Raw genomic sequence first — 14,541 nt, forward strand, 5'->3', positions numbered from 1 at the left:
CTATAGGGAGCACGGCAGGCTGTGTGGAGCACGGCAGGCTGTAGAAGGAATGACAGTCTGTAGGGAGAACGACAGTCTGTAGGGAGCTCGGCAGGCTGTAGGGAGCTCGGCAGGCTGTGGGGAGCACAGCAGGCTGTAGGGAGCACAGCGGGCTGTGGGGAGCACGACAGGCTGTGGGGAGCACGGGAGGCTGTGGGGAGGAATGACAGGCTGTAGGGAGCACGGTAGGCTGTAGGGAGCACGGGAGGCTGTCCCGTCCACTGAGCTTTACAGCCATGGAAACACAGTGGTGGGAGATTGTGAGTCAGACTCCTGGGGTGGCAGCAAGCAAAGCTCAGCTGAACGCCGGGAGGCCCTCACTCCTAGAACATACAGCCCGCCAGACCAGAAGGCCGGTGTTTGCCTGTGGAGTGAGCTGGGTGCAGGACGGGGAAGGCAGAGGAGGTCCAAGGAAGTGGGAGCCGGGGCTGAGAGTGGGAATGGTGAGGGGCTTTAATGAATACAGAATCATGTCTGCGGGAGGGACTGCAAAGCCATTGTGCTGTAAAGTTTGGCTCAAAGAATAGTAAGAAAAGAATAAACTACGCTTGCCCAGGAGAGCCGCTGGTGGGGCCATCTGTCGTGGGGCCCGGAGCTCGAAGGAAGAACCATCAGCCCCGTCACCGGGCTTTGCACGTTCATTTCACACTAGATGGCCGGCTGGGGCTGAAGCGACAACACTCATTTTCACAACAAAATGGCTGGTTGAGAGATGAATGGTTAACTCCTGCCCTTGCTTGGCACTGTAGTTTCTTAAAAATCATATAACAACTTTTATGATAATCCCCCCCAATTTTAAATAAACCCTTGAAGCAATTGGGGTCAATCACACGCAGTACACATCTGAGGCCGGTGTACTTCCCCAGAAGAACAGTGACCCGCGGGCCGTGGAGGTCAGAGCTGCTCCCAGGGCCCAGGCAGCAGGTCTCCAGGCCTCTGCCACCCCCCCACGCCCCCTCCCCCGAGGCATCAGGAGCACTGAGCGGCTGACACGTTAGTTAGCAGCCGAGTGGGTTAAGGTTTTGTGTCCCCCACTCCTCGAGTCAGCCCGACTCTTCCCATGCCTGGTGACCCTCCACTGGGCTTTGGAGCGATAGATCCTATGGGCTCAGGGCACACTGCCCACCTTTCTCCCTCCTTCCTCTGGAGGGGTTGGGGGATTCGAACTGCTGATTGTTAGGTGAGCAGAGACACCGACACCATCAGGGCCGCCCACAATCTCTGAGCTAAGAGCCAGGGTTAATAACCATGTGGACAAGCTGTGCTTCTGACTGGTCATATTTTTAGAAACTTTCACCATAGTTAATCCCAAGACGGACTCATGGGGCCTGGACTACAGTTTGCCAGGACCCTGTCCCTCCCACCCTGGTCCTGGGCTGGGCCCATGTTTTGTGGTTGTGCTGCGTGCTTGCAAGCTTCTGGAGCTCCTGAACAATCCTCTTCATGTCCAGCCCATTCCTGGACGCCCTGAAAGTGGCATCATTGAATGGGAAGATGAGGACAAAGTTGCCCGCCTGGGGCCGGGGCTTCTCACCGCCATTCAGGAGGGCGTCCTGGACGGACCCAGCCTGGCAGGTAAGGGACTGGATGCGTGCTGTGTGAGGGACGAAGGACCTGCCCCTTAGCTTGGGCTTGATCTTGGGGAGATCCCTGGCCCCTGGGGCCGCGTCCTGCTTACTCTTCCTTTCCTTGGCCGGGGAGGCCTGGGTGCTCCTCCAACCTGCCTTTTCCGCTTTCTGCGCAGCAGGCTCCGGGGTGGAGAGCGCCCGGCTGGTGACCCACAGGAGGCACTTCTCAGGCTGGGCGCTGCGCACCCTGCAGAGGCCACTCGCCTCGCTTTTGGCCGGGGACACATGGGTGCTGCTCCTGGGCCTGCGACCACCACCCTTGCCCGAGGGTCGCGGGCCGGGCGGCTGGATCAGATCGACTATGTCGTGGAGCAGGGCCCTCTTGACGGACACGTCGGTGGGGCAGCACAGGGACAGGGCTGGGCTGTAGTTGACCTCCAGAAGCCACGGCTTCAGCTTCTCGTCGATAAGGACATCGAAGCCAAACAGCTCGAAGCAGTTGGCCACGCGGGGCACGGAGGGCGCGATGGCCAGCACGGTGAGGATGACCACGCGGCTGATCCGCCGCCACAGCAGCAGGTCGTCCACGTCGCAGCTGCGCAGGTAGGAGAAGAAGCGGCTGAGCGTCCACTTGCAGCCGCGGCCCACCACCTCCTTGACCTTCTCGCAGGACGCGCCCCGCCTGTTGATACTGCTGTTGGTCAGGTGCGCGAACTCGTTGTGCAGGTTGCCCAGGTCAAACTTCTCAGTGGCGAAGCGCACCAGGCCCTCCTGGTAGAGGTAGATGGTCAGGGGACGGAAGGCCAGCACGCACACGTAGATGCGCAGGTCGCACTTGTACCTGCCCACCAGCAGGGGGTTGCAGATGTATCTCTGCACCACGCACGTCTCGTGGAACACCAGGTCCTTGATGTCGCTGAAGACCACGATGCCGCGGCCGCGGGACAGCTCGGCGGGCTTGCAGATCCAGTAGCCACGCGCGGAGCCCGGGGCCGGCCGCTCCTTGCAGTACTGGGCCATGAACTTGCGGTAGTCGGCGGGCATGATGAAGGTGAGAGGGGTGAACTCGTAGAGCGCGGCGCCGTACACGGTGCGCATGAAGCGGAGCAGCTTGGCCAGCTCGTCCTTGCGGGTGAGCCTGGCAGTGCCCGGGTGGTGGTTCAGGCGTTGCCAGGGCTTGAGGCTGCTGTGCTCCGCCGAGGAGAAGGAGGTGGTCCGCCAGTACAGGTGCCAGTCCTCTGCGCTCTGCGTCTGCTTGTCGAACTCGGTCCAGCCTCGCTCCAGGAGGACACTCTGCACCACCTCAGGGGTGGTGTCGTCTGCACGGAACACCAGGGCCCTCCCGGCCGGGGGGTGCACATCCTCTGCCTGGGAGCAAGCCCTCCTTTTCTGAAACAGACATGGAAGAGGGTCAGGGCAGAGGGGCCGGCTGCCCAGCTGGGTGCACCTTCCACGCTGCCCTCATTCGTCTTCCCAAGCTCTTGCCTGGGCGTCCTCACACCAGCAAATGCATCTACAAATGAGGCAGAGCTTTGGTTAAAAACACAGAGGGCAGCAGCCACTCAAGCCAAGAGGGTGAGAACCGGACATGACTCAGGGGGTGTACTTCTGTTGCTGGACTGTCCATGTGGAAAGAGCTCTGGTGGCCTAGTGGTAAGAAGCTGTGCTGCAACCCCAAAGGCACACGGTTCAAATCTACCAGCTGCTCTGCAAAGGCAGGATGGGTGGCCTCTTCCAGTGTGATTTACTGCCTCGGAAAGCCCGCCTGGGCATCAGCTGTGGGTCCGTTCCAACTGGACTGCACACAGCAACAGCAGTGTTCTCACTGCCGGTGACTTCCTCTACCTCGCCACAACTCACTGCACACGGTGGTGCCTGCTTACGGCAGCCCGGGGTGTCCCAGTGCTCCGAGCACTGTCATTGGGTGGTTTAACAGTCAGCCTTTAGATTAGCAGCCGATCACAGATGAAGCCATCCAGGGGCCGACGACACTCTACTGGGGACAGGCTACACACTTGCCATTCCTCCGTTACTATTCCGAGGCCGTTAACCCCATGGCAGCAGGATGGCTTACCCCGTGGGCACTACTTAGACCCAAGCACGAATGCCAACCTTTGGTGACACAACAAATTCAACTTATTGCCGGTGAGTCAGAACGACCTGTAGTTCCACCTCCAATGGGTTTTCAGAGGCTGTAAATCACACAGGAGGCGTGTCCAATTTGTCCTGGGAAGCATGGACTTAAATCGCCAGAGAGGCTCTGTCTTTGGTTAGAACAGCAGCTCCCTTGAGACTAAACAACCAGAGTCCCCAGAGAGCTTAACATGAGTCTCGTAGAGCGTGAGGGTGTCAGAGGAGAGGGACGCCTGTGAGGGTTTCCAGGTTCCCCAGAGCAGTGTTAGAGGACAGGAGCCGGTTGAAGTAAACGGAATGGATAAGAAAAATAGCTGAGAAGGAAAATCTGAGCATTGAAAACCACACCTGGCAAAAGCAATGAGGATGTGGTGGTAGGTCCTTCCTCTCTGACAAAGGGAGAAAACAGAAGAGTCGTCCTTTTGAATTTCCAGAGACAGATGAACAGATACAGGCTGAGAAGATGACCACTTTGGACGGAACAGGTGGGTCCACTATGACTTAGAAACAAGAGGCACATGACCTTGGCCCTTCACATCCCAGGTTCAGATGATTTTGACCTGTGTCTGACAAGGTTAACATAGTTTATCCCCAGGTTACCACATGAGGTCACACACGCAACTTATTTTGTGGTATTTGAGATGTCCGTTGGTGTAGAAGAAACAATGTGAGTTAGTAGTTTACCACTGCACCATGGAAATATTTTCAAAGGGCTCTATTTTCAGGCAAGCCAGTTTTGACCAAAAATGAAACACTAGAAAAAGACAGACATCCACACATGTGTAGAAACAGGTGGGCTGTGAGCAATGCAAAGATAAAGGCAGAAAGAGGCAGAGAGGGAGGAGAGAGAGAGAGACGAAGAGGGGAGGGAGACACACACAGAGAAGAGTGAAAGCATAGCAGAGAGAGAAAGTGAGAGGGCAGAGGGAGAGAGATAAAAACAGAGAGACAGAGGCGTGAGAAACAGATGGGAGGAGACAGGCCCAGAGAGGAGAGAGACACAGAGGCACAGACAGAACAAAGAGAATAGAACAGGAGAAAAGAGAGATAGTGAGACAGAGAGGGAGAAGCATCTCGCCTACTCTCTTGTCCAGATCTGGAGCTGGGAGGCGTCGTCAGGGAGAGATAGAAATGGAGTGGGTTTCCAGTCTGCACACAGCATTCAAGGACCCGGGCCCACCAGCGCCATGGATGTCGGCAGGACGATGGACCCCACGGGGACAGTGCAGAGCTGCGAAGGGGCGAGTGAGAGTCCACGAGAGCATAGTCACCAAGACCCCTTGCCTCACAGTCGACATCCCAGCCTGGGTCTGCTGCGGATGCCCCCTTTCAAGCAGAGTGAGTAAAGATGTGTGCATATGTTCACATGCGTGTGCATCCATGTGTGCGCCTGCGAGTATGTGGTGGAGTCCCAGACCTACATACTCACAGAAGCTCAAAGATGAGAGATGTCATGCTTCCCAGCATATGTGGTTGTGGATGCTCCTAAACTTGTAACCCACTAGTCATCTCACAGACCATGTGGAAGCCAGAGTCAAGCAAACCAAACTGAAGTTCGTTCAAGTTCTGACGGCCCGGCAACCACCCACTCGGAGAACAGAGTGTCAGAAGAGAGGCTGCAAACAGGCAGAGAGGGGTCTGGGGGGCAGTGTCCACCCTGCTGGAGCCCACTCAGAGCCGGGAACTCCAAAATAATGCAGGTAGCACCGGGAAAAAAATTTTTACGAGAAGGATTTTTTCCTTTCTTTCTTGTTTACCATCAAATTGGATCCAATTGGCACAGGAGGTGACTGCCCCTGCTCCAGCAGAGGGACCATCTGGTGGATTCAAACCGTGCGCATTTGGGATTGCAGTGCAGTTTCTTGTCACACAGGATTATGACGTCATGCTTGGAAAAGTAGGGGATAAACAAAGGACAGGAAAATACTCAATGGGGAGCCTGAGGATGACACAGGCTCACGTCGGCTTTCATTCTGTGGAATAACGGGGTCACTATGTCTGACCTGGCCCAGGGACAGCCCACAAGGATCACCGGCCCTCACCTCCCTCCTTCATAAAAGAAGGAGACACGTACCTCTAGGTAAGGCAGAAGGGCGGGCCTGTGGAGGAGAGACTCCTTGGATGGGGAAAAAACCCCCAAACCTCTGCACATTTTTAATCAGACAATTATATGATCTACTATGTTGGTAATCTGTTCTGCATAAAGATTGAAAAAATACAGGGATAGGACACATCCCTGGCGTACATCCTTCCCAATTTTGAACCATGCAGTGTCTCCTTGCTCTGTTCTGACGACTGCCTCCTGGTCCAAGTTAGAAGCCAGACTGACTCCATTTTATGTAGTATTCCATTTGAGTAACTAAACCTCTGTGTGGAAAATTTTTGCCCAGAGCCTTAAGGTTTTGTCTTGAACAGCCTCCCAAAACAGTAACTGCTATTGTTTCTCACCCAAGGTGTAGATGTTTCACACTCCATGACTCTTGAGTATACCACTGTGCCCTTGAAATGTTTCAACAGCAGAATGTTACAGCGAATAGCCCAGCACCTGGGGCAAACAAGAGTATAAAACCCTGCCGCATGGCTGGGACCCCCGCTGTTCTGCTATAAAGGACCTCAGTTGTAATCCTGTGGTGTATGTTTCTCAGTCCGTTGGGCATAACACAAGTACAGGCTTCACATTAGCAAGGTCAAGTGTCCTGGGATTTGCCTTCTCAGAGTCAGCCACAGTTTGTTGTGATTCACACAGTCAAACGCCTTTGCAGAGTCACTCGGCTTTCAGCCAAGATCCATCTGCCTTTAGTATCCCTAGTAGCAGGGCCTCTTCTAAACCCAGCCTGCACTTCTTTCTGGTAGTTCTCTGCTGATGTGCTCTGCCAGTGGTTTTTGGATAATTTTCAGCAGAATCTTGCTTGCTTGTGATATTATATTGTTCAATAATTTCCACACTCTGTTAGGTCACCGTTTTTTTGGAATGGGAACAGATATAGATCTCTTCCACTCAGTTGGCCAGGTGGCTGTCCTCCAGATCTCTTGGCATAAGTTGGGGAGCACATCTAGGGCAGCGTATGTTTGTTGAAATATGCCAGTTGATATGCCATCAATTTCTGGGGCCTTGTCTTTTGCCAGTTCTTTCAGAGAAGCTTGAACTTTTTTTCTTTATCACCACAGGCTCCAGCTCATGTGTTGTTTCATGAAATTGTTCTGTGTCTGCAAATTCCTTTTGGTTCAATGACTCTGTATGCTCTTTCCATCTTCTTTTAATGCTTTCTGGATCAATTAATATTCTGTCCAAAACATCCTTATGTATTGCAACTTGAGGATTAAATTTGTTCTTCAGTTACTTCAGCTTAAGAAATGCTGAGCGAGTTTAGCTCCTTTGATTTTCTGACTCCAGCTCTCTGCACATTTCATGAAAATATTTTACTTTGTATTCCCATGCTACCCTTTGAAATCTGTTTAGCTCCTTAATGTCTTGATTTCTTTCCTTTGCTTTGGCTTCTTGGTGCTCTAGTGCAATATTTCAGAGTCCTTTCTGACATCCATCTTAGCTTTTAATTCCTCCTCTGTCTTTGTACTGATCCCCTGCAACCCTGCTTGCTGAAACTGAGGAGGACCTGAAGTGCTTGCTGCAGAAGGTCAAGAACTTCAGCTTTCAATATGGATTGAAGCTCAACATCAAGAAAATAAAGATCCTCACTGGGCCCATTGGCAGCATTGTGATAGATGATGAAGAGATTGAGAATGTTAACAGCTTCAGTTTGCTTGGCTTCACAATCAACATTCTTGGTACCAGCAGCCAAGAATCTAAAAGATGAATTGCATTGGGAATGTCTGCTGTCAGAGACCTCTCCAAACTACTGAAGAGCAACAATGTCAGTCTGGATACTAAGGTGTGCCTGGTTCAGGCCACGGTCTTTGCCATTGCTTGCCATACATCAGAAAGCTGAACAATGACTCGGAATGATAGAAGGAGAATTGATGCCTTTGAGCTGTGGTGATGAAGAAGAGTATTGAATGGATGGATAGGAGAACAAACAGGTTCACTCTAGAGAGTGTGAAACCAAGTTGCTCCTTGGAAACAAGGATTCTTAAGTTTTGTCTGACATACTTTGGACATGTTGTAAGGCGGGACCAGTCCTTGGAGAGGGACTTCATACTTGGGAGTGTGGAAGGACAGTATAAGAGAGGAAGACACTCAATGAGATGGATTGGTTCAGTCACTGAGGTAATAGAAGTAGGTGTGTCAGAGACAATAAGATTGGCACAGGATAGAACGAGGTATATGGCTGTTGTACATAGGATTGCTATGAGTTGCAAGCGGCTTGACAGCACATAACAACAACAGCAACAACAACTATGTTGTAATTGTTTAAAGACACAGAGCAAAGGAACATTATATGGTTTAAAATCAAGAAAGCTGTGCATCAGGGCTATATCTTCTTTCTCTACCTATCTAATCTGTATGTGGAGCAAATCATTCAAGAAGCTGGAATCTATGAAGGAGATTGTGGCATCAGAATCAGAGGAAACCTCATCAACAACTTACATTATGCAGACGACACAACCTTGTTCGTTAACAGTGAGGAGAACACCAAACACTTGCTGCAGATCAGTTACATCCCAACATCAAGAAAAAAAATTCACCACTGGACAAACAGATGGCATCATGATAGATGGAAGAAAAGACTGAAATTGTCCATTATTTCATCTTACTTAGATCTACAATCAACTCTCTTGGTACCAGCACTGAGTAGAATGTGAGACAAATTGTACTGGGAAAGTCTGCAGTCAGGGACCTCTCCAAATTGTTGAGGAACAATGACATCGGTTTGAAGCCTAAGGTGTGCCTAATTCCAGCCATGATCTTTTCAATCACTTGCTATGTATTTGAGAGCTGGACAATGAATAAGGATGACAGAATTGATGTCTTTGAGCTGTGGTGTGGGGGGAGAGTGTTGAATATCCCATGGACTGCCAAAAGAACAAACGAATATGTCTTAGAGAAAGTTCAGCCACAATGCTCCTTGGAGGCAAGTATGGTAAAGCTTTGTCTTACATATTTTTGACATGTTGTTAGGAGAGGCTGTTCTCTGGAGAATATTCTTTTGGAAGCAGGAATGGCATCCACTTCCAGAACAACATGCCTCTGGAAACTCTATGAAGTTTGATAAATGTGACAGTTTTAGAAAGGCTTCAAGCCTTTTGTTCATAGGATCTTTATGAGTCGTGCTTGACTTCAAGGCAATCAACAAAAACATACTTTGGAGAAGGACATTCTGCTTGGAAAGGTGGAGGGTTGATGAAAGAGAGGGAGACGTCAACCAGGTGGACTGGCACAGCGACTGCAGCAATGGGCTCAGGTGTGTCAGGGATGATTGAGGATGGCCTGGGGTGGGACAGGGTCCAGGTCTGTCATTCATAGGTTTCCCATGTGTCATACTTGACTTGATGGTACCCAAAATAACAACAATTACAGACAACATGCTGGTGATGAAAAATTGAAAAGGAATTATGTCAAATTAGCCTTCAGAAGATTTGTCCTGAAGCACAGTGCTGTCAGGGATTGAATTATATCCATATGTATACCACGAAGACTTATTAACACAACTGTTATTAAAATTTATGGCTCAATCACTAAAGCAAAGATGAAGAAATTGAAGATTTCTACTAACTTCTGCAGTCTAAAGTTGATTGAGCATGCAGTCAAGATACCTGGAGGATTACTGGTGATTGGAATGCAAAAGTTGGAAACAAAGGAGAATTGTCCAGCTGTGGTGAGAGAGAGGACACCAGAGATCCACACAGAATTTTGTATGAGTAAGGTCTTACTGAGAGAGCTCTAGTGGCCTATTGGTAAGAAACTGTGCTGCAATACTAAAGGCACATGGTTCAAATCCACCAGATGCTCCATAGAAGAAGGATGGGCAATCTCTTCCTGTGCTATTAACTGCCTCTGAAAACGCACTGGAGGGTCAGCTATAGGTTGGTCTCAACTCGATGGTACACACGAGAACAACAACAACAACAATAAGAAGGACTTACTTGGAGCTAAGGAAGACAACTACCTGGCCAACTGCTTGGAAGAGATCCATACTTACACCCATTTTTTTTTAAAAAAAAAAAGATGATCCTACAGAGTGTGGAAATTATCAAACAATATCACTCATATTACATGCAAGCAGAATCCAGCTGAAGATTATCCAGAAATGACTGGAATAGTACATAGACAGAGAACTACCAGAGTACAAGCTAGGTTTAGAAGACAATGTGCACTAGGGTCATCATAGCCAATGTCAGATGCGTCTTTGCTAGAAACAGGGGGTACCAGAGGAACGTCTATCTGTGTTTCATTGACTGTGCAAAGGCATTTGTGTGGATCACAACAAACTGACTCTGAGAAGAATGGGGATCCAAGAACACTTGATTGTGCTCATGTGAAACCTACGCTTGGACCAGGAAGCAGTCCTCAGAACAGAGCAAGGCGGGCATCAGGAATGCGTTCTGTCATCACACCTTCTCAATCTGTATGTGGAACAGATTATTCAGGAAGCTGTACTTTATGTGGAGGAATGTGCCATCAGGATTGGAGGAACAACCTGCGTTATGCAGATGACACAACCCTGTTTGCTGAAACCAAGTAAGATCTGAAGTGTTTGCTGCAGAAGGTCAAGGACTGTAGTCTACAATGGGGTTGAAGCTCAACATCAAGAAAACAAAAGATTCTCACCATGGAGCCAATTGGCGGCACCATGATAGATGGAGAAGAGATTGATGTTGTTGACAATTTTAACTTGCTTAGCTCCACAATCAACACTCTTCGCACCAGGAAATTCATTATCAGTCAGGAAATAAAAAAACCAAATTGCGTTGGGAAAATTTGCAGTCAAGAATCACTCCAGAGTGCTAAAGAGCAACAATGTCAGTTTAGAGATGAAAGTGTGCCCGGTCTAGGCCATAGTCTTCACGATGACTTGCTATAGGCCATAGTCTTCACGATGACTTGCTATGGAAGAAGAATTGATGCCTTTCAGTTGTGGTTCTGGAGAAGAGCATTGAACATACCGTGGACTGCCAAGAGAACAAACAAAATTGAAGAGAGTAAAACCAAACTGTTCCAAGGATTTTAAAGCTCCATCTGATATACTTTGTGCACTTGGCCAGAAGAAACCAATCCTTGGAGAAGGACATCATGTTTGGAAGGGTGGAGGGACAGTGCAGGAGAGAAAGACCTTAGATGAGATGGATTGACATAGTAACTGGGGTAATAGGGCCAGGTGTGTCAGAGGCAGTGAGGCTGGCTCAGGATGGGACAAGGTTAAGAGCTATTGTACATTGGGTCACTGTGGGTCACAGGTGACTCGACAATACGTAACAACAACAACAACAACAACATAATGACAGTGCCTCTCCAGAGGGTCAAATCCATTGACTCCTTGGGAGAAAGATACATGATCTCCTGTTGGGCAATTTATAGCCTCTGAAATCTCACCAGAGGGTCAGCTCTGACTTGATAATAATGAGAGAGAATGAGATAGATTTATTCATTGGAAATACTTTTTCAACTTAGACAACTATACGTGTGGGCCTCAACACATGCAATGCACAGAAATCAGTTCCACTCCATCTGTAGAAAGAGATTGACATCACCTAAAACAAAGTTGGGGGCCAACTGTAGAACAGATGAGCAAATGCTTATACACAAGTTCAAATTGAAGGTTAAGAAAATTAAAACATTGTGGAGAAACTGAAACTATTATTCACTGTTGGTGGGAGTGTAAAATGGTGCAACCGCTATGGAAGGCTGTCTGGCGCTTTCTCAAAAAGTTGCAAATAGAAATACCATTTGACCCAGCAATTCCACTACTGGGAATTTACTCTAAAGAAACCATAACCGCCAGCCAAACAGATATATGCACACCCATGTTTATTGTGGCTTTGTTCACCGTAGCAAGGAGTTGGAAACAACCCAAGTGCCCGTCAACAAACCAATGGATAGAGAAGCTGTGGTATATTCACACAATGGAATACTATGCTGCATTGAAAAACAAGGAACTCATGAAATATGCAAAATGGGTTACCCTGGAGGACAATATGTTAAGTGAAATATCTCAGTCACAAAAGGACAAATATTGCATAGGGCCACTGTTGTAAAGCAGGACTTATATTGAGGTTCAGGGAAGACTGAGAAAGAGGAGATAAATAATGTATACTGCATTGAAACAGACGAGGGAGAGAACTGTTTAAAAGGGATCTATGATTGGGTATTATTGCCATGACAGGAGTCCAGAATGAAGGCTGCACATTGGAGTGGATGTCGGGGGAGGGATTATAAAACAATGTAAAAATTTTTCTTTTCTTTTTCAAAGAGAAGAGCAGCCTGGTGGGGAGGAGTGGGCAGGGAGAAAAATGCAACAATGAATGAATGAAAACCCTAAGTCTCTGTAAACTTTCATTAAAATTAATAAAAAAAGAAAATTAAAAAAGTTTATAAGAGTGTAAATATGACCTTATGCATACATTCTATCCACACTTAAAAACCATCTCAAGAATGTATTTCATGCAATGGCGTCTAAAGACTGAAGACCCAGCAAGTATTGGGATCAAGGACATCATACATTAAAGAAGAAGATCATTAAAAATAAAGGAAAGACCAAAATGTCAGAACAAACTCACCTTTCTGTAGAATAAAAAAGCCAACGCAGATGTAAGAAATTAAGAAGAGAGCTGAACAGAAAATGTCAAAGGATGACATGAGACGACAAAACAAAGTATTATGATTAAATGTGCAAAGATCTGTAGTTAAATAAACAGAAAGAGAAGGGCACATTTATAGTTTTTCAAGCTGAAAGAACTGAAGGAAAATTCAAGCCTTAAGTTGTAATAATGAAAGATTATATTAGCAGAACATTGAGTGATGTGGGAAACATCAAACGAAGATTGAAAGAAGATTTATCTACAGAGTTGCTGTACTAAAAAGAATCTATAAGTAGTCAACCATTTCAGGAAGTAGCATATGATCAAGAATTGTGGAAAACACAGCAAAAAATTAAAAATTTCAGGACAATTAATTGTGTTCATTCAGAACCTGCACACAGCCAAACAGACAATCATCTGAAAGAAAGAATATTGTTGTTGCTAGGTGCCATCGACTAGAGCGTGACTTCTAGCAACCTTACAAACAGACCTTATAGTCTCTCCTGGGCCGTCATCATCATCTCGGATCCACTTGTGTGCTTTCTGGAAGACTTGAAACACTTGCTGCAGAAGATCAAGGCCTGCAGCTTCACTATAAATGCTGTCTCAACAAACAGATTCATCCTGGAGAGGGTTAAACCAGGCTGCTCCTTGGAGGCAAGAATTCTGAGGCTCCGTCTAACATACTTTGGACATGTTGTAAGGAGGGACCAGTCCTTGAAGAGGGACATCATGCTTGGGAGGGTGGAGGGACAGCGCAGGAGGGGAAGGCCCCCTATGAGGTGGATTGATTCAGTGACTGGGGTAATTGGGATGGGTGTATCAGAGATGGTGCGATTAGCACAGGACAGAGCAGAGTTTAGGGCTGTTGTACATAGGGTTGCTATGAGTCGCAAGTGACTCAATGGCACATAACAACAACAACAACATTAAGAAAACAAAATCCTTACCATTGGACCAATAGGCAACATTATGATAGATGGAGAAAAAATTGAAACTGTCAATTATTTCATCTTAATTGGACCCAGAATAAACACCCTTGGTACTAGCAGTCAGAAGTTCAGATACATTGCATTGGGCAAGTCAGCTGTCAGTACCCTCTCCAAACTACTGAAGAGTAATGATGTCTGTTTAAGGACTAAGGTGCACGTGATTCAGGTCAAAGTCTTTTCCAATTACTCGCTATGCATCTGAGAGCTGAGCAATGAATAAGGATGAGAGAGAAACTGATGCCTTGGAGCTGTGGTGTTGGGGACGAGCGCTGCCCGCAGAACTGTGGGAAGAACAGTCAGTCACGTTTAGCAGTGAGTGAGTGAGGTTTGTTATCTTAGCTCCCTGCTGCTGCTGTAACAGAGACACCACAAAAAATGGAGTGTTCTCTTGTGAAAGTAAAATTCACACACACAACCTCTGTCACACTGCTTAGCACTGCATTTGCAGTGTTGTTGTTGTGTCCCATTGAGTTGAAACCAACCCCTCGCTGACCCTCAGAGGCAGTTAATCACATGGGAAGACTGTCCTCCTTCTCCCATGGAGCAGCCGGCAGCCTTGGAGTCATGGAGTCAGAGCTGCCTTTGGGACTGCAGCGCAACTTCTTGCCACTAGGCCGCCACAGCCCCCATGTACACACAGAGCACATCCTTTTTTTACCAGGTAGAAGAAAGAGCAGCTGTGGGCCTTCGTAGAATTCTTCCAGGCTGGTGAAGCCAGATAAAGAGAAAAGTACCCCCATCTTCCCTGCTGAAATATATCCAGAAATGATTGGAACAGCACACTGAAAGAGAACTACCAGAAATACAAACTGGGTTTAGAAGAGGCGGTGACAGTAGATGCATCATCACCAATGTCAGATGGATCTTGGCTGAAAGCAGAGAGCACCAGAGGAATGTCCATCTGTGCTTCACTGACTACGCAAAGGCATTTGACCGTGTGGATCACAACAAATTGTGGCTAACCTGGAGGAGAAAGGGAATCCCGGAACACTTGATTGTGCTTATACTAAAACTGTAGGGCTGAACTCGCTCAGCGTTTCTTAAGCCGAAGGAGCTGAAAAACAAATTCAAGCCACAGGTGGCAATACTTAAGGATACTTTGGGTAGAATGTTAA

General features: G+C 47.9%; 1 protein-coding gene across 1 annotated transcript; it reads right to left on the reverse strand.

Annotated features, from left to right (window-relative positions):
* Positions 1-4,929, reverse strand: TTLL2 (tubulin tyrosine ligase-like family, member 2). Its single transcript, XM_006882833.1, has 3 exons — positions 4,921-4,929; positions 1,404-2,996; positions 1-171 (listed from the first exon to the last, which is right to left on the reverse strand). The coding sequence occupies exons 1-3, from the start codon at positions 4,927-4,929 to the stop codon at positions 1-3; spliced, it is 1,773 nt and encodes a 590-aa protein (XP_006882895.1).
* Positions 4,930-14,541: the final 9,612 nt, after the last annotated feature.

The sequence above is a fragment of the Elephantulus edwardii genome, unplaced genomic scaffold (genome assembly GCF_000299155.1).
Source record: "Elephantulus edwardii isolate Elephantulus edwardi_28Jun2011 unplaced genomic scaffold, EleEdw1.0 scaffold00024, whole genome shotgun sequence".
Classification (NCBI taxonomy): Eukaryota; Metazoa; Chordata; class Mammalia; order Macroscelidea; family Macroscelididae; genus Elephantulus; species Elephantulus edwardii.

Bases quoted from the DNA above. Each gene is read 5' to 3' on its own strand.
- TTLL2 (XM_006882833.1), bottom strand. The intron at 172-1,403 runs GTGGGAGGGACA...TGCTCCCCACAG, and splicing joins GGGCCCAGCCCAGGACCAGG to CCTGTCGTGCTCCCCACAGC.